The sequence below is a fragment of the Ambystoma mexicanum genome, chromosome 8 (genome assembly GCF_040938575.1).
Source record: "Ambystoma mexicanum isolate Mex_15411 chromosome 8, UKY_AmexF1_1, whole genome shotgun sequence".
Lineage (NCBI taxonomy): Eukaryota > Metazoa > Chordata > Amphibia > Caudata > Ambystomatidae > Ambystoma > Ambystoma mexicanum.
Genome location: NC_090929.1, coordinates 621,943,860 through 621,969,611, shown reverse-complemented (window position 1 = coordinate 621,969,611; position 25,752 = coordinate 621,943,860). Strand labels below are relative to the sequence as shown.

General features: G+C 44.4%; 1 protein-coding gene across 1 annotated transcript in view; it reads left to right on the top strand.

Annotated features, from left to right (window-relative positions):
- The window catches only part of KIF17 (kinesin family member 17), a 1,103,253-nt gene that overhangs the window by 389,529 nt on the left and 687,972 nt on the right, over nucleotides 1-25,752 (top strand). The window contains exon 5 of the mRNA XM_069610326.1: nucleotides 14,846-15,298. Coding sequence (XP_069466427.1) covers nucleotides 14,846-15,298 — 453 coding nt within the window. The remainder of the gene's footprint in view (nucleotides 1-14,845; nucleotides 15,299-25,752) is intronic.

Below are 25,752 nucleotides of genomic sequence, written 5' to 3'. Positions count from 1 at the left end.
GTTTGAATGCTTTTACTTATTGATCCTACTTATATCAAAATTACTTAATGATCTACGGTTTTATTTGTATTTCTATTGTTTCTCATATATATTGTTTTGGAATTATGTATTTCTTTTAAGAAAATTTAAATAAAGTTGTCCCAAAAAAAGTTACTAACCTTCCCAATAGCAAAGTCACTAAGGCTCCATCTTTCCGAGAAAACACCACCACTACTAAAAAGAATTCAGATAACGCTACCTTGCTCATTAAGGGAGCGCTCATAAACGCTTGATCCCTGCCAGCTCGCACACTAGATATTGCAGACTTCATAACTAAGAACGACCCTGACTTCTTGGCCATAACTGAGACTTGGCTTCACGCTGCGGCAGGGCTCTCACTCGCCATACCAGACGAGTACAATATCATCAGACAAGACAGAGAATCCTTTAAAGGCAGCGGCGCCGCCTTTATTGCAAAAACCCCACTAGGCATTAGGACCATACCCAACAAAACATTCCCTTCAGGAGAATTACTATTCATCAAGTTACCCATCACGGCATCAATCTTATGTATTGACCACTAGGACCACTATCCTCCTTCGAGTATGACATTACACGACTCCTTACAGCAAACACCAAACCAGGGTCTCAAATTATGCTGCTAGGAGACCTAAACCTAGGACTGCATGACTCCAAAGATGACAATGCTCTAGCTGTCGCTAACACAATATCAGAACTAGGCTTCGTACATCTCATCTTTAAGCCTACCCATAACAAAGGGAAAACACTTTATTGGATTGCAGACATCAACTGCAACATTAATATCCTCTCTAACCCACCTTGTGCTTGGTCTGACCACCATATTATCTCATTTACCATATAGGACAGCAACCGTCCTAACCACTACAATCCACTCACACCACCTACACTTATTAGGAATAACCGCAACATAACAGTAGAGATTACTCCCCTGTTACAATCTATCATCAACCACCCCATCCCTAATAATGACCCCTCCTCCTTAGTAGATCTGTACAACAGTAAACTACTCAACGCCATTAACACAATAGTGCCACTGAAAATGTGCAAAGCCAAACCCTGTGTTCACTTAAATACTTGGTTCATCCTGCACCTTAGAACCCTACGCAAAAACAAAAGAAATGCTGAAACACTATGGAAAAGCCTTCCTTCAGCACTTAACAAAGACACATTCTTAAAAGCCTCCTTCCCTTACAAAGCTGCCATCCACCAAACCAAAGTGATACTTATAATGATAGAATCACTAAAGCAAAATCAAGCATCCTTAGAGAGCTGGATTTGAGCTTCTAAAAGCCAAAATAGAATCTAAAAAACTCAGCCTTAGCGCTGACTCATCCCTACTCCTGCCTTCAGCATTTCCACCAGATCCAGACAATCTGTTCAAGTTATTACCTCTTTCCACTAAGGACATTGAGGGCATAATAATGAACTTGAAACCATCAAGATGTCCGGGGGACATCTGCCCAGCAATGATCATTAAAGAGGCAGCGAGGGATCTTGCACCCTTTATTACTTCAATAATCAACACCTCTTTTGAAACTAGCATAGTCTCCACCAATCTGAAAGACGCCTGGATCGTCCCCTTATTAAAGAAACCCACCCTCGACCCAAACATCCCCACAAATTACAGACCGATCACTACAGTTCTGTTCCTGCTGAAAATCCTTGACACGGCAGCCTACCTTCAGATTCAGGAACAGCTTGAAAGTAATAACCTCTTGGGCCTCCGACAATCAGGCTTTAGACCTAGATATGGCACCGAAACATCTCTGATAGATTTAAAAACACAAATGGATAACATAAACGATAAAGGCAATCTAGCCCTCCTACTGCTACTAGACCTATCGGCTGCCTTTGATTTAGTAAATCATAAAGTCTTATGCAACCACTTCTCGACTGCAGCCCGCTTCTCTGACAAAGCAACTTCATGGATCCAGTCATTTCTGGATAACAGAACCACAAGAGTGTTCGCACTCACTACATCGGCCGAGCCAGAACCAGTCACATCTGGAGTCCCCCAGGCACGTGCGTCTCTCCGACGCTCTACAATATTTTCACGAAGCCCCTCTTCGATGATTTAGACCATTTGGGTGTCCCCTACACTAAGTATGCGGATGACACCCAATTCTCCTCCCCAACACTGGCGACTAAATCATTGACTTAAAACTACTAAACAATATATACCTAATCATAAAAGCTTGCATGGCTAAACATGGACTCTGTTTTAATGATGATAAGACAGAGCTACTCCTCATAGGATCCCAAAGAAGACTTAATAGATTAGATAAGCAGTTCAACTCTTTCAATATTGACGGCAACAACATAAAGGTATCCAAGGAAGTGAAACGCTAGGCATTTATCTTGACTCCTCATTCACATTTACAAGACAAGTCAATGCGACAGCCTCAGCCATAACCCACACTTGTAAAATAATGAATGCTTGTAGACCTTTCTTGTCCACAGCCAATTACACCACTACTGCTAGGGCACTCATCCTATCCAAATTAGACTATTGCAATGCCCTATACCTAGGAACCAACCAGCACAACCTAAAAAAGTTGTAAATACTCCAAAGTAACGCGCTCAGATCGGCGATGAATATCCCCAAATTTCGCTATATTTTGGAGTTGAGACGTAGTGTGCAGTCAGTCAAAGAATTGCATTCAAAACCTTATCACTCACCCACAAATGTCTTTCTAACATAGCACCTAAATACTTGAGTGACACATTTTCACGAAAACTTTCAAACCGACCAACAAGATCCTTACATCTACACTGCCTTAAGATCCCTAGGTTTAAGCTTCAGAAGGCAGGGGGAGACACAATAACCTGTACGTCTTACTTACTGATCATCTCTGTACCTATCTGTGATGCACTTTATTAAATTCCTGTATCGTCTCAATTGTATGTAAATGTGTAACATATGTAACTGTAAGAAATGCGCCCCGATACCTAAGGGTTCGGTGGCTATATAAATAAACAAATTAACAAGGCGGGACCATTGAGCACAGCACACTCCTAGACCTCACCAACACAAGGTTACAGTTCCTTTCAACGAAGCCAGGATCAAGTCTCTTTCCGTTAAAGTCTCTTGCTTTAGAAGGCCTGATGAACCATAAACAATTTACAAAACAAAAGTTCCTTATGTAATCTTTCACGTTCAGCGATTGCATCTTCGCCCTTGGATCCCCCACAGCCGGGCTATGATCCTAATCTTTCAAGTTGGGCAATTGCTATTCGCTTCTTGGATACCCCTCAGCCGGGCTCTTATCCTAATCTTTCATGTTGGGCAATTGCTTCTTCGCCCCTTGGATCCCCCTCACCCGGGCTCCAATCCTAATCTTTCACGTTAGCCGATAGCTCTTCACCCTTTGTATCGCCCTCAGTCGAGCTACGCTCCTAATATTTACTTTGGGCGATTGCTCTTCACCCCTTGGATCCCCCTCACCCGTGCTCTGATCCTAATCGTTCACGTTGGGCGATTGCTCTTCGCTTCTTGGATACCGCTCAGCCGCGCTCTGATCCTAATCTTTCATGTTGGGCAATTGCTTCTTCGCCCCTTGGATCCCCCTCACTCGTGCTCTGATCCTAATCGTTCACATTGGCCGATTGCTCTTCTCCCCTTGGATCCCCTTCACCCGGGCTTGGATGCTAATCTTTCACGTTGGGCGATTGCTCTTCGCCCCTAGTATCCCCCTCAGCCGGGCTCCGATCCTAATCTTTCACGTTGGGCGATTGCTCTTCGCCCCTTGGATCCCCCTCAGCCGGGCTCCGATCCTAATCTTTCACGTTGGGCGATTGTTTTTCACCCCTTGAATCCCCCTCAGCCGAACTGCGATCCCAATCTTTCACGTTGGGCGATTGCTCTTCACCCCTTGGATCCCCCTCAGCCGGGCTCCGATCCTTCTTGCAACGTTAGCTTCCCTTAATCGGGTTCACTACAGCCTTTCACTCAAAAACGTATCATTCAACAGTCTCAATGTCTTTTTAACTATCCATCCTTTGTGGACATCCCTCAGTCGGGTTCACACTTGTCGTCACAATGTTCACAGGTATTTACCCTTAACTCGCAGGCATCCCTCTGTCGGGTTCACATTTGCCAGTTTCCCAGTTCACTCCGTTTTCTGCAATTTGTCAATTACTTTCGAGTGTACGAAGGGTTTTGCCTGACCTCCGTAGGACCACTTTGACATTTTTTTTTAAAAACAATTTTATTGGTTTATTCAAACAACAAAACAAAAAAACAAAAACAATACAATCCAAACATGCAGTGCAATATCAGCAGCTCAATTGTACAATGCTTAATGTAAGTCACTGCTCCCCTTATCCCACCCCCCAACACAAGCCTATTCCTGCTCACACTCCTTTTCTGCATCATGTGGTGGTGTCTCCCACTCATGGGTTCTGTTAGCAGAATTGTTTGGGTCAATACAAGACCTATCAATAATTTCCAGGCCATCAGGGTTCCCGTCTCCTCCTCCCCTCCCACAGTGCTCGCCTCTAGCCATACCGCGGTTTCTGCTTCCGCCCATGTCTGTAACTCTTTCCACCACACCTCCACCCGTGGTCTATGGCATGTCTTCCACCCCATGGCAATTCTCCTTTTTGCGAGCACATAAGCTAGGTCCTTCAATGTATTCATATGCTTAAGTTTCTGCGGTCTGGGGAACCCCCTCCCCCCCCAGCAAGCAGGGCCAGGCTGTATCTATAATAATCTTGACCCCCTTCTCCGCCAATTTCTGTGCCACTTCACCCCAGAAACGCTCGATTACCGGGCATGACCAGAACATATGTACCATGCCAGCTTTTTCCTCATCACATTTGGGACATGCTTGTCGTCCTGCATTCTCAAACCTAGATATCCTCTGGGGTGTCATATATGCCCTGTGCGTTATATACAGTTGTATCTGTTTTAGTCTTGCATTTCTCGAAACCTTCCTGTGGTACCCCAGGGCACGTTCCCACATCCTGTCCTCCATCGGGGCTCCTACTTCCGCTTCCCAGTCTAGCCTCAATTGTGTTGGTTCCTTCCCAACCTTGGACATCATCATCTCGTATGATCTAGAAATCTCATGGCCGCCCTTCGTTATATCATATATGACATCTATGACAGCATCTGATTCTTCTTCCAGTATCGTTTCGGGCCATGTACTCCTAATTTTTTGCACCATTCTGTGATACGTAATATACTGGCCCATGTGCAGCCCCGTTTCCTCTCCCAGCCCTTCAACATCTACAATGGCCCCATCCCGCCAGATGCCCCCCATCGTTACTAGCCCGACTATTTCCCAGTGGTTCCTGATTATCATCCTTAGCTGCTCGTTGCTCCCTGTTAGTGCAACCAATAGTATCTGCGGGGAACATGGGGACAAGTTCTCCATCATCAGGCATGCCCTGTGCCACATCTTCCACCCCAGCACCATCATATTGGGAAGCCCTTCCATTTCTGTCTTGGGCAGCCGCATCATCTCTTTCAAATAAAATGGGGCACAGTCTTGTCGAAACAGTCTGGATTCGGAGGTCCCTTCATCTGAAAGCCATTTAGCCACATATTGCAATTGGCTTGCTACATAATAGACCTCATAATTGGGCAGTTTTATCCCCCCTTTCTCATAAAAGTTCTGTAACTTCCATAGTGCCACTCTATTCCGCGTTCCATGCCACAAAAAATCCCTGCACATACTGTTCAGTTTAACAAACAACTTCTTGGGTATCAGGTATGGTATATTCCCAAAATAGTGCAGGAGCTTAGGTAAAACCACCATCTTTAGCATTGCTCCACGTCCCATCATTGCTAGGGACAGCTTCACCAAAAATCTCATACAATTCTCTATTTTCTTAATGGCCACCTCAGTATTATGTCTATGCTCCTCTTCCACTGTATGGTACACATCAATACCCAGATAGCGAAAAGTACTGGCCGCCCATGGTATCTGTAACACCGGTAGCCATCCCACTGGAGTCCCCCTATAGCCGCCCAGTGGGAAAATGCTGGATTTTTGGGGGTTCACCGCTATACCAGACAACCCGGCATACCCCTCCATCACCTCCAAGATGTACTGTAGATTTTCCTCTGGGTGCCGCAGATACAGCAGCAAATCGTCCGCATATAGGGAGGTCAGGTGTCGTCTCCCACCCCCACGGCGATGCCCATGGTATCGTATTGTTGTCCAAGGTATATTGCCAGGGGTTCCAGAGCTAATATATAAAGCATTGGGGACCATGGACATCCCTGTCTGGTGCCTCTACGGAGTTGCCACCTTTCCGATGTCACCTTTCTTGTTCTAACTCTGGCCAACGGTTCACTATATAACATCTTCGCCCATTGTATGTATCCCAGTCCCATTCCATAGCCCGCCAGGGCTGCCAGCAGCCATGGCCACTTGACCAAGTCGAAGGCCTTTACTGCGTCCAAGGACACTATTGCCATTTCACCTTCGCTCTCACTCCCAAACTCAATCACCCGCTGGAGTCGTCTATGATTGTTAGTTATGTTCCTATTGGGGACGTAGCCTGTCTGGTCAGGGTGTATTAGTTTGCCAATGACTCTCTGAAATCTGTTTGCCAAGACAGCCGTCAATATTTTGCTGTCCTGATTCAGCATCGACAATGGTCTGTAAGAAACCACAGCTATGTCCAGGTTTGTTGGGCTTAGGGAGCGGTATTATAATCGCCTCTCTAAGTGACTCTGGCAACCTTCCCACCTCAAACGCTTCATTCAGCATTTCTAACATTGGGGGGAGCACTTCCTCCTTATATACTTTGTAGAATTCACTTGGGAATCCATCCGCCCCAGAGTCTTCCTAGTAGGCAGCTGCCTCACCACCTCTTCTAACTCCTCCAAAGTAATTGGTGCATCTAGCTCCTCTCTTTCCTCTACCCTTATCTTAGGCAGTCCTATGTCTTCCATTGTTTCTATTATCTTCTCATAATTACTGCTCCCTCCATCATCATATAACGACTTGTAATAATCTACAAACTCCTGATTAACTCTGTCTTGGGTGTCCACTATCCTATCATCTTCTCTCGTTATTGTTCTAATCGTGGGTCTGGGGGTTTTGCTTTTGTATAACCATGCTAAGAGCCTTCCTGTTTTATCTTCTCCCTCGTGCTGTTTCTCTCTATATTTTTTATAGTTGAGGTTACACAGTCTTTCCCAGTGCCCCGCACATTCCTGCTGCAGTTTAAGTATCAGCTCCATACCTTCCTTCGAGTTCATTCCTCCCACCAACGCCTTTTCCAGTTGCTTTTCTGTATCTTTTAGGTCGACCAGGATCCCCCCTGCAGGCCTTTAGATTTTGCAATGGGTATCCCTCTCATCACGACCTTAAAGGCTTCCCATAATGTGCCCGCCGAGTCCACGCTACCAGTATTTATTTCAAAATAGTTTATAATCTCCTCCCTCATATCTTCCCTAAAAAAGGGATCTTTGAGTGCTTCCGCTTGGAGGCGCCATGTCGGAATCCTTGCTCTCGGGGGGCAATATTGCCATTTGAGTACCATGGGCGAGTGGTCCGAAACGACCCTCGTTTTATATTCCGCCTGTGTGATCTCTGTAATTGTCTCCGACGTAGCGAAGACGTAGTCTAGCCTCGTGTGTAACTGCTGAGGAGCAGAGTAATGCGAATATTGCCTCTCTCTGGGGTGTTTCGTCCTCCACACATCCTCCAAGCCGAAGTCACTTAATATCTGTAACGCTTTAGCCGCAGAGGCGGGTCTGCCAGTTTTCCCATCCGACCTATCCATCTTGGGGTTCAATATACAGTTAAAGTCCCCTCCCCAGATCACTGCACTCCCCACACACTTACTGAGGTTAGTGACAGCGTTCTGAAGTATGCTGCTGTGTTTTGATTTGGGGCGTATGTATTTACAGTGCTTATCTCCCTGTTCTCCACCAATCCCCTCATTATGACCATCCTCCCATCTGTCTCCACTATCTCCTGCAACAATTTAAACGGGACATGCAGCGTCACCCAGATGAGCACTCCCCTAGCATAAGCAGAATATGCCGATCCCACCACAACTCCTTTCCATTTCTTGGCCACCATCTCCATCCTCTCCCGTGTCTGGTGAGTCTCTTACAACAGTGCAATGTCTATCTTTTGCCTTCGCAAGTGCAACATGACCTTGTTCCGTTTTAGATAGCTATTAAGCCCCCTGACATTCCATGTAATTATTTTAAGGTCCCCCATGGCCTATTAGAATTCCCTTTTCCTCCCCACCAATGCAGTCCAAAGCTAACTTCCTTATCAATCTATATAGGCTTGTTCCCTACTTCAAACTCCCTTTAACTACAAACACCCCAAACCCCTTTTCCCATTCCCCTCCCACCTCTCTTCCCTCCCCCAATTTTACCCCCCCCCCAACTGTTGCCCAGCTCCATCCCTGGATCTCAGGCACCCCCGCATCTATCTCTTTCTGGGGATAGCCTGTACTCGAAGCTCAGCAGGGTGAGGTTGCCCTAATGGCTATCTTACCACTACTACTGTTACATGGGGGGTAAGGTGCCAGTGTCCTGCCGCTCCCATTTGCTGCATATCAACCACTGCATACTATGCATTTTGCTCATATGCTCAATATTCTATATTCCAGTCGGCCACATAACAGCAAAATCAATGTTCTCTTAGTCTAGTTGACCCTACCTATCCACATCTGTCTATCAATGTCTTAAACCAATCCCTAATGGGATACCCCACTATGTAAGATACCAGTATGCACACAACCTCCCAATCACTTATCGTGCTCCTCATGGGCCCCTGCAGCCTCCTGTTCCGGGCAGCCCTGCAAATCCAGCCATGCAGCCGCCTCCTCCGGGGTGTCAAAAAAGAACATTCTACTTTTGTACAACACTTTCAGTCTGGCAGGGTACAGTAGCATGCATTTGATGTTGGCCATTCGCAGCCTTCTTTTCACCGCCACGTAGCTAAATCGTTGCCTTTGGACCAGCATTGTATAGTCTGGATACGCTGTAATAGTAGCCACGGCTCTTTCAATTGTTCCTCCTTTTTGAAAGAATTCCAAAATATTCTCGCGGTCTTTATAGTTCCATATTTTAGCTATTATTGCGCGGGTGGCTCCGGGCTTCGGTTTTCTCATGAGAGCTCTGTGCACTCTCTCCACTGTGAAACCTTGCAAAAGTTTATCGGCCCCTATTTCCTGTAGGATCATATTTTCTACGTAGTCTGTATGGTCCTGGCCTTCCTCCACCTCCGGCAAAACAACCACGCGGATATTGTTCCATCTCGCTCCTCCTTCGGCTTCCTCAGCACGGTTCTCCAGATTAGCCACTTGCTGTTTCAGTATGTGGACCTCCTTTGCATTTGTAGTGCTGGTGTCAGTGTTAGTTTTGTCTTCACCCTCCAAGCTGCTCGTTCTGTCTGCCAGCGCCCTGAAGTCTTGACACAGCAAATTGACTTCTATCCCCACTGCATCTATTTTCGCCTCCAGGGAGGTTCGGAATTCCACCATTGCAATCCCCCATGAGTCTCTTAGCTCTGTTATGGCCGTCAGTATTTGGAGATTCTCGGTCCCCGGGGAACATCCAGTGGGCGCGCTTGCGCCAGTATGCGTCGACGCCACTGGCGATTGCTGTGTCTTGGCAAACGCATCCATCGTGGGTTGTTTGTTCTTGCCCTTGACCACTCTCCCCATCATCTTATGAGTTTCATCACGTGTCCATGTTCACCTCGGCTGCGGAGTTACAAGTCTGCTCCTCAAACACGCCGTGACACTGGTAGGTCACTCTAGATCTGGGCTGTTCTTCTCAGCGTGCTCCGCATGGGTCCTTATGCGCTGTGCCATGTTTTCGGGCGGGTTATGTCCTCCCACGTTTGGAATGGCTTATTGTTTATTGTGGATCGTTGCTGGTCTCCGTTGGGCGATCAGGCTATTTGGCTCTTTGTGTTGCGTGACCACTGTATGCGATCACTGAGGCAGCACACCTGCCATCTGCCGCCCAGCCTTATGCCTCGTTCTCTTCAATGTTAGCAATGTCACAGGCAGAGCTGGGGGCCTTCCCTTTTCACCTAGTCTTTGACCCTTATGTTTGCTGACACAGTGAGAGCCTCTGGTTTTGTTATGCGCTCAGTTGGCGTCGCCCTTGACTGATAGCCACTACACCTCAACTCTTGCCACCGGCCTCCAATTTCCTACTTTACATGTAGTCTATGTCGTTCCCAGTGGGTCACACCAGGTTCTCTCTCTTAATGCGGCCCCTATTCCGCCTTTGGCTTGCACACTCCCATGTTTCCCTCCTCCGTTCCGCACATATGTGCCAGGGTTTTGCTCAAAACCGGACTGCGTTATGCAGCCCTTTTTTTGGATGCTCTATCCAGCACGCCCTGCCACCCGTCGATGGGCCGATGGAGCGCCATGGTTGCAGTCCACTTGGCGGCGCCCCACAGGCGGGTGCAGTTGCGGGCCCAGAAGACACACACCCCTCTCCAGTGATTACCACCACACAGCAGCCCACGCACCTGGTCGTTGTTCGGCGCGAGGGCCTTGCGGCAATGCAATATTCAGCAGGGCACAGAGCGCCTTGTCTGGTGTCCACGCCGTCATGCAACCACTGATGTGATGCCAGCACTCATTCTCTCTCGGTCACGTTTTTCGTGTGGGAGGAATTCCCTGCGAGCCTCACTGTTCTCCTATTCAGTCCTGTCGGACTCCCGGTGTTCATTTTGTTTCGTGAGCCCACTTTACTAGTCCTGCTCACTCGGGCGCTTCTGCGTGCATCGGATCGCTCAGAGCACGGTCTCTGAGCCCCCGTTCTTCGCTCGCCCAGGCCCAGCAACCGCTGTGCACACGGCTGCATGCACGCTCTCCCCGACTCCTGTTGTGCAGCCCTCGCGTCTCCGGAGCCCGGCACACGCGGGCAGCAGGGAGCCGCACACTCAATGATCCCGTATGGCAGGGGGGGCATGCAACCTCCTGATGCCGGTCCTCTCCAATCTGTCCATGCGCCTTCCGCCCTCACGACCCGGCTCCGTCCGTCACCTCGGGCACTTCGTTTAAGCTCTACATTCCCATCAGTGAACCCAGCTCACCGCTTCCAGCGCCAGGATCCACACAGCCACCAGGGACAGCGTTCATTTATCCGCTGCACGCCCGGGTCCGTACAGCTGTTTTCACCGCTGCAGACGCATCTCCTTTGTTGTCCGCCATTTTGGACACATTGTAACAGAGCTGCCGGATATTTCAATGTTACTTTCTTTTGTGTTGCGTAGCCCAATTCCCTTGGATTCTGTGGCTGCAGCAGGGGCACACATTCATACTCCAATGCTTCCAGTTTTGTAGCAGATTTTCAATTTTTAATGCGTGTTTCAAGGATCGACGTCGGATCTCCGGAGCAGCTCTCTCCTGGCACGTCCTACTCCATGGCTAGTTAGCCACGCCCCAACCACTTTGACACTTCACACTAGCCTCTCCTAAGGCCTCTTGGTTTTTGTAGTTTCAACAAAGCAACACAACCCAAAAAAGTCTTCAGTCAGAGTCCTTTGGATGAGCGTCCCTCCAATGTCTGCCCACCCTGCTTCTGAACCTTTTACTAGGGTTTCTTTAAAGTTCAATTACACAAGTTCTTTGTTCAAAAAGGTTGCCGCCTGCAACCTTGGCCCCAGCACAGTTTGGTTTTACTATCTCTCTTCTCCGACTCACTGACTGTGCTGAACTGTTGGAGTTTCTTGTCTTGGTAGTCAAGGATGGCACCACGGCGGCAAGCGCTTCTCCCAGCTTTGACTATCCGCGCGGGAGGGCCCTGTGTGCCGCTGACACCTGTCACATCACACGCCAGCTGGACTTCCCGGTCTTATGCTTTCCCTTTCGGAGGCTTTGCAGATCTGAATTGTAAAGGGCAAGGGCAATTCCCTCTTCATCATCCCTCCAGGTCTTTCAGCCTTCCTGCTCTGCTTGCACTGCCGGTCCGGACTGGCTGCTTCCTCGTGCGTTCAGCCTTGATTGAAGTGTGCTTTCATGCTCCGCCTTTTATCCCTGTGGGGAAGGGAAAGGACCGTCCGGTGTGCATAGTTATTGTTAATTGCCAGACTCTGCCTGACCCTTGTGTTGGGACATGTCAGGTAAATGGCCCTGGTGTTGGTCCGTTGTCTGTCTCAGTGTAGGAAAGTGTTCATGTTGGAAAAGGGGGGGCGTCGAACATCTGAGCATCCTACAAGGTAGGATGAGTAAAGGGTGTTATAAGAAAGGGGGAACCGCGTCTCACCCGTCGGTGTCCCGGTTCCACTCCCTGAGGACGCCTCAAGCGGGTGATCTTTCTGCACTGGTCCACCCCCAGGAACTGGATCCAATAGCGATGGCTGTGTCCTGGCCACCTGGATGACAGATCCCTAGGGACTAGCAATTGAGACACCATCAGGTTCCTCACACAGGTGTTAAGCACACCCCTCAGTAAAAGGGAGGATCAAAGGCATATGTGTTGAGATCCACTAGAGATGAAAAGCACATGGGACCAGTGACAGGATGACGGAGTGATGATGGTAATGATACCGATTACGATGTACTGGCTACCGGCAGTATGAATGGATGGCTAGAAATACTTAAAATTGAAACAGGTAGAGAATGGGGGTGAGTTTCCTGTCTTCCACACCCTAGATGAAGGAGTCTCTTTTGTCCTCGAAAACCCAGACCATGGTCTTATACTTTGGGATCTGACTATCATTAGATACATGCATTGCCAAATCCGTGTATGGCTGTAGGCTAACTTTCGGAACACACAAGAGAGACGGTTCCTAGGGAGAATTGTGCTTTTGAAGGCAAATTGCACCCAGTAATGCTGCTGCTACTTTTGGCTAAAGAACCAGTTGTTTTTGCTACATCCCAATATCTCAGCTGTGCATATAAACAGTGGAAGCATGGTGGGGTAATGTCTATGTGAGCATAGAAGCTGTCTCTTGCATGTACGTAACCCATGGAATGTGTCCCCTTGGCAGAAACAATTTAACTAGAACCCGTTCTAAATGGTCATTCCCTACAAGTCGTCTAATGTATTTTGTATGCCTTTTACTTTTTAGAGATTTGCTTTGTTTTGTTTTATTTGCATACGTATTATTGAATTTAAAATGTATTTTTTTGTTCATAAGGATGTGACTGGTGTTAACAAATTGAAGCACTATTAGGATGGGGTGGTACAGAGCTAGTCATATGCCCGAGCTGTTTTCCATAAAAAAAGTTTGGTTTGGGTCAGAATTCTCTGCTAAGTGGTCTAACAGATCAAAACCATGTTTGTGTATTACGTGATTCCGATAAAAAGGCCATGAATTGTTTGGATTCTAGTTGAAAAGACATCTAAGCTTTTATGAAACTGAAAGCAACATTATTGCATGTGAAGATAGAGGTAATGGTTCCAAATAAGTTCTCTGCACAGAGGGGAAGAAGGAAAGAGATCCATTGCTTAGGAACGTTATGTTGTATCTCACAAAGGAAGCAGCTTCCTGTGTACTTTAGTCACTTATAGCATGTGAGGTTACATCTTTCCCCATTGGGTTGAGCACAACCATGTCCTACCAGGTTACTGGAATGGATGTGGCAAAGACACAAAAGGATTTAGAAAGGGTTGTGAGTCTCTTTGTGGGAACAAGGAGTGGTTGGGAGAAGAACACTTATCTGTATATTTGGGTTACCTAAGAACTTAGGCCTTCAGATGCAGAAGCTCCAGTGACTTTGTGAAAGGCAGATCAGGTTGCTAAGCCATTTTTTGTTTTCCTTAGAGTTCATCAAAACATTATTTTCTTTAGGTTCTGCCGCCATAATAATGGGACTTCTAACCCAGCCCTAGTTAATCATTCTATATTCTCCAGTGCCTTTTGGAGTACGTGGAAGGAGGCAGATAGTGGAGGAGACTGAACAGTGGTGCTGCCTGCTCAATTTCCAAGGACCTCTAGAGCAAAGCGGCACCAGGGAGGGTAGTCAGGCTCTGCATTTTGAGGTTATCATGTTTAAAGCAATTGTCCTGATTCTGCTAGAGTGATGTAAACATTTTTTTGTTTTTATTTTGTCGCTCTTTCTTTCAACATGGATCCCAGCAATGCAGCACGAGTAGTTCTCATCCAGAAAGCTGTTCATAGGTTACGGTTAGTGTAAAATATCCAGCATATCCTGGTTTAGTTCTCATCAAAAAGGGAGAAGTTCTAGTCCACTGCCATATTTATAGCTAACGTTTTATTACCAGGAACATAATTTAATGTTCTTACTTGAGTACGTAAAACAATACATTGAACCACCATCCCTGGCAAAAACAGAATTACTGATTTTTCCAGTAACAGCAAGACATTTGCTCAATTACAAAGGGTCTTTGCATTTTTCTGTTATGGAAGAGCTTTCTTTTACTGTATGTGCTTTACTCGCATTGCCTCCTTAAGTAAACATAGATGATGCACTGATAGCCTGAGGAAGCAAACAAAATGCAGGAAGAAAAGTCTCAGTGGCAAAATAATCAGTAGACAGTGGCCTCCTCTCTTACTCCTTGTTCCGGACTTTGTCCAGATTTTATACCTCAAGAAGCCACCAAAATAGCCCTGACCAAAGGCCTTTGATTCAAAAACAACTTTTCCAAGACGTGTTCCACTCTGAAAGCCGTTCACATACTGAATCATGCAAGGCGTGATCCTGTTGTGGATAAATGCACTGACATATGTAAAACAATGTATTGCTTGTTATTCTGCTTTTGTGGATCACATACTCTAAACCTAAGCTAGATTGAGGAGAACAAATTAAAAAAATAAACACATATATTATTAAATATCCTTTTTTTCGAAAAGCTTCTTATGGCATGTCACTGCTAACTAATATTTTCTTTGACACTCTTCCTTTTCAGATGACAAGGGAAAGGATTCCTTGCGAGCTGGAAAACTTAACTTGGTGGATTTAGCTGGCAGTGAGAGGCAGTCTAAAACTGGAGCAACAGGTGAACGTCTGAAAGAGGCCACGAAAATAAACCTTTCTCTCTCTGCCTTGGGCAATGTCATCTCTGCCCTTGTGGATGGCAAATGCAAACATATCCCTTATCGGGACTCAAAGCTGACCCGCCTGCTGCAGGACTCCCTTGGTGGAAATACCAAAACTCTCATGGTAGCCTGCCTATCCCCTGCTGATAACAACTACGATGAGACTTTGAGCACACTGCGCTACGCCAACCGAGCCAAGAACATCAAGAATAAGCCACGGATCAATGAGGACCCTAAGGATGCACTACTGCGTGAGTACCAGGAGGAAATCAAGAAGCTGAAGGATATGTTGGCCAAACAGGTTTCTGGAAATAACTTGGAAGGTAGGTTTTTCTGAGCTTATAAATATTACCTTTCACTCTGTCCTGAAAAGGCAGTTTAAATGGGCAAAGGCTTTGTAACAATCATTTTATAGCTCTCACAGAGACTCTTCAGTACCAACTCATGGCCCTATTTGTATGTAACAAATTTGTCTTTTAAAAACTCACCCGTAGTGGTGCCATTTTTGATGATGTGATCATCTTAACTCAAACTCAAGTAGTTCTTTCTCTAACACTGTAGCTAGTCTGGTCTGCTATTTTTTCCCATGTCTCGTTCAGCCATTTACACAGGTCTCCTATTCAAATTGCTATCCACCTATCGTAAATCCTGTGCTCCCTTATTCTGGCTCATTCCGATCACAAACACTGGTTCTTCTCCATGTTCCATGTTTAGCCTTTTGGGATCCATGGGTCTCTTAAAACAGTCTGGGTCATACAAACCGAATAGTGCCAGGTTTCTGATCACCACTTGGTATTCTTAAAACTACCCACTGGGCCTACCTGCCTCTAGTTTCTAGGTATTAATAACCCTCCATCTGAGCATGCCCTCAGCTGCCTCTCATGCCCATTAGCAGCATGCCCTTGACTACTGGGCTGTCCACAAAATCAACATAGCCAAATTTACAATCCACAGAAATATGAATCACTATTGTGAATTAAGAATCTGATAACAGAGCCATATTGGAGATCTGAAACATAAGCTCCCAGCTACCCACAGTATTAGTATAGCAAAGCCACTAAAATGCCACAGTTTGATATCAATCCCTTGTATACATCAGCATGCTATTATCAAATCTTCAGCTAGTGTGAATGGATTGAATGTACATTTCCTTAACATTCTTCAACTCTGTGCATACTCCCAAGAGCTGAGATTTGTGTGATAGTGATTTAAGGGTACAGATGTCTACAAACACTGTGAATATCACTGTGCAAGCCTCCAATGACACGCTTGTATGATTTCTTTCATTACCTAGATGTGAAAGGCTCTCCAACCTTATGTCAAATCCACAACTGTGTAGTCCTCCAAAAAATGGCTTACAAAGTAAAATCAGATGTTTAAAAATATTGGTCACCTCATTCATTTGAATTATTTTTATGCAACACTTCTACCTGAAATTACATAGATTGGACCACTCATTAAAAAGAAAGGTTCAAGATGTACTAGTATGTCACTGTATCGCAGATTTGGAAGAGGCGAATTAGTGAAAGGGAAATTTTAAACTTTGAAAACATTTATTTATACAGTTTTTTAATAGCACATATTTGAATTAGATCACTGAACAAGTAGGAAGGAGTATCTCACAAAAACATCTTTAGTTCTCCAGCGTGGGGTCTAGCATGGATTCACATGCTCAAGAATATTCCCTGTCGTCAGGCTGAGAATCCTCAGTAAAAAGAAAAACAGTTTCACTTTCAATTACAAACTGTATTTCTCCTCTTAACCAATCACTGTCCTCTGGGTCATACTGCCCCCATCCAATGACAGCCCTTTCCCTAAGGGCCTCCTGTGGGAGCCATCTTCAGATTTGGTCATCACGTAAAGTGGCAGTATGAACAAGATGAGCTGCAGAAGGGACGGAGGGAGGGTTTGCATGTGAGAACAATAGTTACAAGTAAGTAACTTGTTCCTTGCATGAACTAACAGCAGTTTGTGACTGAACAAAGTACAACACAGGTTAATTTACTATGGCGCTTTACAGGCAATGAAGGAGAAGGCAATTAGCTATTTAGATTATATGACAGATTAAGATCACAGGGGTGAGTGAGTGTGTGAAAAATCTGATGCATTTTGGGACATAGTTAGTGTGAGGTTGAACTTGGGTAACCATAGGAGATGTATGCTCCTCCTAGGTACAGTGAATGAGGAAAACCTTTTGAGAATGTTTTGGAAAATTGGTGAAGCACCAGAATCATCAGCGGGTGGAGTCTTCTTTGAAAATAGAACCATGATCATTCAACAAAAAGGTAGCTTAGCCGTGAAATCAGAGACAAACAGGTTACCAGCCAATTAAATTATTTAAAATGAAACTTTTTAAACATTCGAATGTGTTTCCAAAATGCTGCAGTGGGATGCAATTCTATTGCCTTGCAAAAAAGTTGGTGAATTTGATTTTGCTCCCATTGGACAAATCAAGATTTCGGTTTTGCCAATCTTGCTTTATGGCAAAGTAACACCATTGATAATTACCAAAATGGCAATCTGACTAGTACGTACACATTCTGATGAGATGGCACATGTTTAACGCAATTCTTAAAGAAGTTCAAAAGTCTGGCATGATGGCAGTCGCGGATGTCCCTCAATGATTGCAGTCACATTTCCCCCATGCAACAGGGAGGGACTGTCCATGCTAAGCACAGTATGCAGTTTCAGTAATTTAAGAAGGCTTAGCAACACTTTTGATACTTACTGAATGGGGGTCATTACGAGGTTGGCGGTAGTCATGAATTTTCCGGCACCCGGGAATGGGCCATTACCGGGGCATTACAGCCCCGGCGGACACGGTAATTGCCCATTCCTGGGCGCCGGAAAATATTACTCCCCATTCCCATCTGAATCCCATTCGACTCACTGGGATTGGGGAGGATGGATGCACCGGCACCATTCATGAATGGTGCCAGTGTATCCGTCAAGGACTGCGAGCGGGTGCCTTTCCGCCCGCCAGGCAGACCTGGCGGGCGGTAAGGCACCCGCTGGCAGACTCGTAGTTTGCCGGTCCTGAAACAACCGTAACTGTCGTTTCTGGAACGGCAACCTTATAATGAGAACCTTATAATGAGACCCCATGTGTTGGTAAATAAAGAAAATGATGCTGAAACAATTGTAAAACGAATACCAACCACATTGCCTGTTATTGCAGTTTGTTCACCTCTGAACATGCCCAAACTGCATGACATTTGACGCCAATGTCTTGCCTTTGCTTAGAACAACAACATATATACAAGACATCCACAACTGGCACAGGGATTGGTGCCTTTTACCACACAAGGAAGCATCTGAATCAGGCCAGTCTACCAGATGTTGCTTGCTACTTAAGGCAGACCATAAAGTTAAACTCTAACAACCCAGAAAAGCCTCTCTGGGAACAAACATAAATGTTATGAAGGGTTGGCAATAACAGTGCTTAATAATAAGAAGTCAGACTTTACTGATGACAAATTATCTTTTGACTCCCAAAGCGTATCACAATGTCCAATAAAACAGTGTTAAAGGTTTGTGAAAAAAGTGTTTCCACTGCTTCGAAAAGCAGTACCAAGAACCTCTGCAGAGCCAGGAGTTCTGTTATTGCACACCACACATGATAAGGAATAAAGATTTGCTTGTGTTGAAAAATTCACTGGCTGCAACCCAAATTCCTGATTAATTTGATAATTGCCTTGAGAAAACACTTGATGACTAGTAGGTCCAACACCTATGTGAGAGGGTTCCAGTGTTCCCTCCCAAGTCAAGCAAGGTACACCTGCAAAGACACACCTTTGCAACAGTGTTGTTAATCTACTGTCCTTTTGAAAAAAACAGCAGCAAAGTGGTTCACATGTTTTTTTAATTTTATTTTATTGTTTTATTTGATTTAGTTGAAAGTTCAACTTTACAAATATATAAAAATAATCATTCAGTGATAATAAAAGAAAAAAAAATCATTTTGTCAAACAATTATGCAATTATGTATTCATATACGTACCGTGCCAATAAACATTAACAGTGTGCGCAACATTTCATCATGCTAATTGTACAATTATTTCTTGAAAAACAAGGTCCCTCATAAGGAAAGGCAGTATCAAGAATATGAATCTTTGCAATTCTGACAGAAATGTTTACCGACCCAAAGATTTCAGCCCATAGATCATCGTTGGAATGAACAAAATACTTTTGACTTAAGCATTTAAAAAGTTTGGCTCTTTGTGAAATAAAGGCAGTACATTTCGTTATAATGTGACAGAGGGTTTCTGTTATAGATGTGCCTTTGCAAAAGCGACAGTAGCTTAATTATTTTTTGACAAGTCCTCGTCTTAACAGAATTGCATTGACTGGCTACAAGTTCAAACGTAACCTTAAGATTTTCATTCTTTAAGCTGGAGAAGGGCTTCTAGCGAGATAATCTGCTATAGTCCGTAGTTGTTTGTGGCCAAACAGATTCCTGTTGAAATCTTCAAGTTTAAGGCATTTCTCTTGAGTCATAGACCAATCAGCTTGATAAAGTTTGGTCTTTGCTCGGTTTGGATTTGTGACAAGAAGATCAATCGAAATATCTGCCTCAGCAAGGGCATTCAGAGTGTGTAATCTCCATGTTGAGGGAAATAAGTGAGTCGAGGTCAACAAGTAGTCAGCCAAAATTGCTATACTATTTCAATTGGAAATGCCCATGATGCATTTTCTAAGTAACGTGCACATTTTCCAGGTGACTTGTACCTGTATTGATAAGAGACCAAGTTCATATCTAAGAAGCATATTAGGAGTGCTTTTTGGTAGGTTTAATGTGCTTTTCCAAAATTTAGCTTCAAGCTGGTTCCAGAATTTTGGAGTCCTCGGTAACACTGATTCCATTCCGTATGTAACAAGCGGTAATACTTTCTGCTGGTAGAAACACATAATGGGCGTGCAAGTGAATTGGCCAAATTTACCGTGCACAATTTTTGCTTGAGAGATCAACCTTGTTAGTTTGGAGCGGGTTGTTAATTCAAGCGATTTTTCTGAAAAAAGATTGTTAAAGTTTGTCCCCAAATATTTATATTCTGATACCACTTGAAGCCTAAGACTACATATTGATCATTGAAATATGTTTTGAAAGGACGATTTAGGTTTGCCAAGAATGATAATTTGTGTTTTGTTTTGAGTCACAGTGAGATTATTAGCTGAAACATAATGATCAAGTACATTAAGAAGGGTTTGTAGCCCGGAAGGAGTTTGGGAAATCAAAAATAAATCATCCGCATAAAGGAGCCATGCTATAGCTTGGTTTCCGAGCTTTGGTGGGTCAGATTGGGCTGAGGCAAATTCATCAGCTGCGTCCAGTAAACACAAGTTGAACAGGGATGATGCAAGAATGCATCCCTGCTTCAAACCTCTTGCAGTTGGAATTATTTTAGATAGCAGGCCTCCCATGTTTAACTTTACTTGTACTGATGTGTTTGAGTGTAGCAAGCTCACAATTTTTATCAATTCTTTAGGGCAATCATATCTCAATAATTTTCTCAGAAGCAGAACTCTGTCTACTGAATCAAAGGCCATGCGAAAGTCTACGAAGGCAACATAAAGTGGTTGCTTCCGCATGGCATAGGAGGACTTAATGGCATTGAGAATGGTGAGATTAATTGCAGTGCCAAGTCCTGACACAAAACCAGTTTGGAATGGGTCTCTTCGATAGTTTAAAAGAGACCAAGCATTTATGTCATGCAGGACTAGTCTGCAAAATATTTTTCTGGGAACATCTAGAAGGGCAATGGGACGATAACTCATTGGATTCTGCCTATATCCTTTTTTGTGAATTGGGACAGTGATCAAATGCGTCCATGATTTTGGTAGTGCTTGATGAAGAACGATGAGCCGAAATAATGTGTGTAAAATGGCGGCCCAAAGATCGACATTCTTTTTTAGCACAGCATTTGAAAGTCCATCTGGCCCAGGAGCTTGAGACATGCTAGCTTTGTTGATGAGGTAACGAATATCATCCTCATCAAATTTAAGATCGAAAGGAATAGATAGCATGTCCAGGGTCTCAGGCAAGGTTGGAGCAGCATAAAGGGACGAAAAACGGTGTGACCATTCATTTTCCGAAACTCCATTTATTTGGGAAGTGAGTTGTGGGGTCTTGGTGACAGAGTTAAGCAACTGCCAAATTTGTGCCGTATTTTTGCCTTGAATATGATTGAGCATTGATTCCCCATCTTTTCGATATTTTGTGAGGTTGTATTCCTGCAACCAATTTTTATAGGTAGTTTTGATTGTTCTTAAAGCTGCGGCTTTAAGAGCTGGTAATAATCTTTGCACTTGTCTTTTCTGTTTTTTTAACAGTGCTTTCCTGAGTCGGAATGCATTGTCAGACACTTGTGTTCAACTGGGCGGTCTGCTTAGTGGCATATAATTGCATTAGGTCAAAAGGATTCACATTATTTACATTATCAGGTTCCAGTCCTGCTTCGTCATAACTTTTTAGATGGTCACAATAACACACTAGTGATTGGTTGGACCATTTCAACCGATTTAGCGAATTGTTAACTTCGACCATGCCCCTGAGTGACTGTCTTTTAAGGGCCGGATCAAGAGATAACATAAGCTTAAAAGTTAATGGGCGATGATCACTATGTTGAGATGTTTTCACAGCAAAATCGGTGGTGTGTTCGAAAAGATGTTGTGAGGCAAAAATATAATCTATGGTTGCTGACTGTTTTTGACTAGAGCAAGTCGCAAGAGGAGAGAGTCAGCCACACTCGTACCATTCAGCATAACCAAGTTCCATGACTTCACAAATATATTCCACATTTCTGCCCGTTCTTGTTTTTTGGATGCTTCCCCATTCATGAGATGTAAATTCAAATCTCCGCCAACAATAATATGTGCAGTGTCATGTGTCAGCATAACATTCTCCAAAGCAGTTGTTAAATTTTTGAGGAAATATGCAGTTAAGATACCCAGAGGGTTCCAATACAGACTGAAACAGGCAATTGTAAACGAGCAGATGATAATATAGGAGCATTGAATGAAGGGATTAGGAGCAGGCAATGGAAAAAGTTGTATGTGAGCTAAACTGTTGGAAGCAGTTAATAGGCCTGACATTGGCCTTCCTCTGGTTGCTCGTATAGCTGGATTTAATTGTGTGTCATAATTATTCCAGGTTGGTGCAATAGACAGCCATGTTTCTTGCAGCATTATTAGATCGTAATTACACAAGAAACTCTCAGGGTTGTTAATGAGGTGACTGAATCCTCGTGTATTCCAGCTAATGACAGACAAGCACACCTGCTCTTCATCCTGTTCTAGTCAAACTCTTGTAATATGGTTGTAATCCTTTCGCCCAAGTGAATTTGCACCAGCATCATATCTCGATACATAACACTGGGAATTTTGGGTAGACTTAAGACATGATTTTAATGGGCATTTAATATCGGCATTAGGTGAAATCGCGAAACCTAAATTAAACAGAGCCTCCCTTGCAGCCCAAATGAGGTTATGAATGATCACGGACCTGGTCCAAATAAGGACTGTGCTAAGATTGTCCTTATTTGGAAATTCAATTTGGTCTATGTCATCAGACTCAATTTCTCTCAGCATGGAGGTGTCAGAGAAGAGTTTCAGAATGCTCTGTCGATTCATAGTGTAAGAAAACATTAGATCTTGACGACAAGTAAGTAACAAGGAGTGTCTAGTTTCCAATTTAGGAGTAAGCTTTTTCCCAGTCTGTTTAAATGGCAAAGAGCCAGAGGGAACAGCTGCTCGGGTTTTCATGCATTGCGAGCTTGATTGAATCCTATCGACATTTTTTTTCGGTGGGGACACACATTTCGGTTTTGAATTGATCATCCACAGGCGAGCAATAGAATCTTTAATGTCATCAAGGTCCGTTTGCGAAAAGGTGCCATTAGAAGCGAGAGTCTGTGTTGGATCCTGAGCAACCTGGTGCTATGACTCAGAAAAGGAAACTCGCTTAGAAATAGGGTTCTTATTTTCTATAGATAGCATCTTTGGCAGAGCTGGAAGTGTGGTAACACTAACACATTTAGCCGGGCCATTAGTTATAATGGGAAAACTAAGAGGATCGTATTTTCGGGTTTCAAGATATAAATCGATTTCGTATCTTAGTGCTTGCCTTGACGCCACAATATTTTTAGAAAGTTCGGTGTTATCATTTGCTGATACACATGGGAGATTTGTTGTGACCCTCAGAGGAGCACTTTTAGCTTTGCTTTGTTTAGTGAGTTGGTGGCCTTTGGCTAATTTAATCAATTCATCTAAGGGAGGGTGATCTATGATTACTCTTGGGGAGTGACAAGATTCAAGATGTTTGCTCTTTTTCAGATAAGCCAGGGCAGCATATTTTTTTGTTATGATGCTCGAGGCCGCTAAAGATCTATTATTAGCTCGTGTTAAGTAATTGATGAATTTTTTGTTGACGATGAAACCACTAACTTCGATGCTTTAACATTTTTTTATTTCTTTTTTTGTGCGAGAAGCTTATTTGTCTTAGTCTTCACCGCCGCCTGATTTGCAGCACGGAGGTCAAACACAGAATATGTAGATTTAGAGATTTGATCAGAATTTGAGATTTTTTCAGTGTGGATATGCTGAAGGACGTTATTTGGACACGTGTTGGACTTCGTTGCCACACTTTTTTCAGTTATAATACCTTCAACAAATGGGACAAATGTTTTTGTTTTAAGTGAATGTGTGGTTGAAGGTAATTGATGGCAGATTTGAGAATCTGAAATGATTTCTACAATTTGGCAATCAGCAACCATAAATGTTTGTGTGAACGCATCCACACATACCATGGTATTTTTCACAAATCAGAGTTGTTTCTGGGCCAGAGACTGGGCTATTTCCTTTTGTAAATCGAATGCGTCGTTGAGTTTTTCATTAAAGTCACCTCGCAAACGCTCAATATTAGTGGTCAATTTGGTTTAATCAGATTTTAATGAATCAAAATTGTCTGTTAATCTTTTCAAAGAGCCATCAATAGACTCAAATAGTTTTGCAAGGGCCATGAGGGCAATATTCATTACCTCCAGAGTCAAGTGAGAGGTTTTAGGCGTGCTAGAGGTTTTCGCTGGATTCACTGGCACATCATTTGTCCTGCGAGGAGTAGTGGGGATATATGACACATCCAACGCTGATATGTTGCAGCTAGAGCACTGAAACATGTCAGGTGATTGAGTTAGTTTAGAGCCATCTACTCCGGCCGAGAAACAAGAGTTCATAGTATCTAACTCAATTGCAGCCTCTTTGGAGGTTTCGGTTATGACAGGAACCACAGGGCATGGAGCCCCAGACAAAGCATTTTGTAAAAGCATACTATCTGATAAAGAGGTAGACATTTTTGCCATTTTAGAGTTTTCTTCCACTTGTATGCTAACATCCAAAGCAGGCTGACCATGATCATCTTTACAAGATCGAGGTTCAAGTCAACGGCGCCATTATTCAGAGTTGATGGTGGCACATATGTAGATGACACGACCGATGAGTTGACATTCCCCACCATTCCGAATCCATATTTGCGAATGTCAACATTATTCAGAGGAGTCATTTTTTTCTTGTCTTTTGCTTTGGATTTAGTGCGAGGAGGGCGATGAACAGGAGTCGAGCACAAATTAGTGGCTACGCCGTCTGGAAGTCTATCTTCACACAGCGACTGTGTCTCAGACATAATGCGCTGCCGTATATTGGCAGACATGGCAGTTGTAAGAAGGTATGGTCCGCTCGGTTTACAAGCCATGTTTTCAATATGAAGTGTAGGCCACCAGATTAGAAGGCAATTAAGGGCTCAGTAGTTCTTTAGCCCAGCACAGATAAGGCAAGGGACAATAGCACAAAGCCCAGAAATGCGTGAAGGCAGATCCCAGAGTCCCGCCGAGCCCCAGACGCCGTGGCGAAGCGGCAAAGCGGGACTCGATGGGACTCGCTCGGGTGTGTGCGCGCGGTGCACGCGGCTGTCTCCTTTTATGCACCTACCTCCTATTACGTTGCCATAAAGCCTAAATGAATGCAGAAAAAGTATCAGTAACGATGCACAGTTAGTTGGGTGTAAGATATACACTTAAACAAAGATTCACCTTGTGGTTAACAGAGTTTCAAGCTTGCAAAGTCCACAGGAATCCACAGAGATCAAGCAGAAAGTCGCAGCGAAGCGGGACTCGACGGAACTCACTCGGGTGCGCGTGGCTGTCTCCTTTTATGCACCCGCCTCCTATTACGTTGCCACAAAGCCTTGTGGTTAACAGAGTTTCAAGCTTGCAAAGTCGACAGGAATCCACAGAGATCAAGCAGAGAGTCGCGGCAAAGCGGGACTCGACGGGACTCGCTCGGGTGCACATGTTTGAAAAGGGAACCTGTACTGGAAAGCTTTGCTTTTTGAGAACTTGGAAAGATCTGCTTCTTTACAGATTCCATCGAAAATTCCACTGCCATCAACTCTTTCTTCATCAACAAGATCAACACGATCCACCAACACATAGACAACAACGCCATAACTGACAGCAAATACACATCCTATCTCACAAAACCACAACTCCCCGGACAGCTTTCAAAACACAAGACCCCACTGCCACCTTAGCATCCCTCAAGGCCACATCATATGTGGATGACATCCTCCCTGCCTCCTTACTTAAGACCCTTCTGACTGAAGCCCTCCTCCTTTACCTGACAATAAAAAACAGCTCCCATACTCAAGGCACCTTCAACCTCAACCTTCAAGACCAGGCAAACCCTCCCACTTCTTAAGAAACCAACACTGGACCCTGACGAGAAA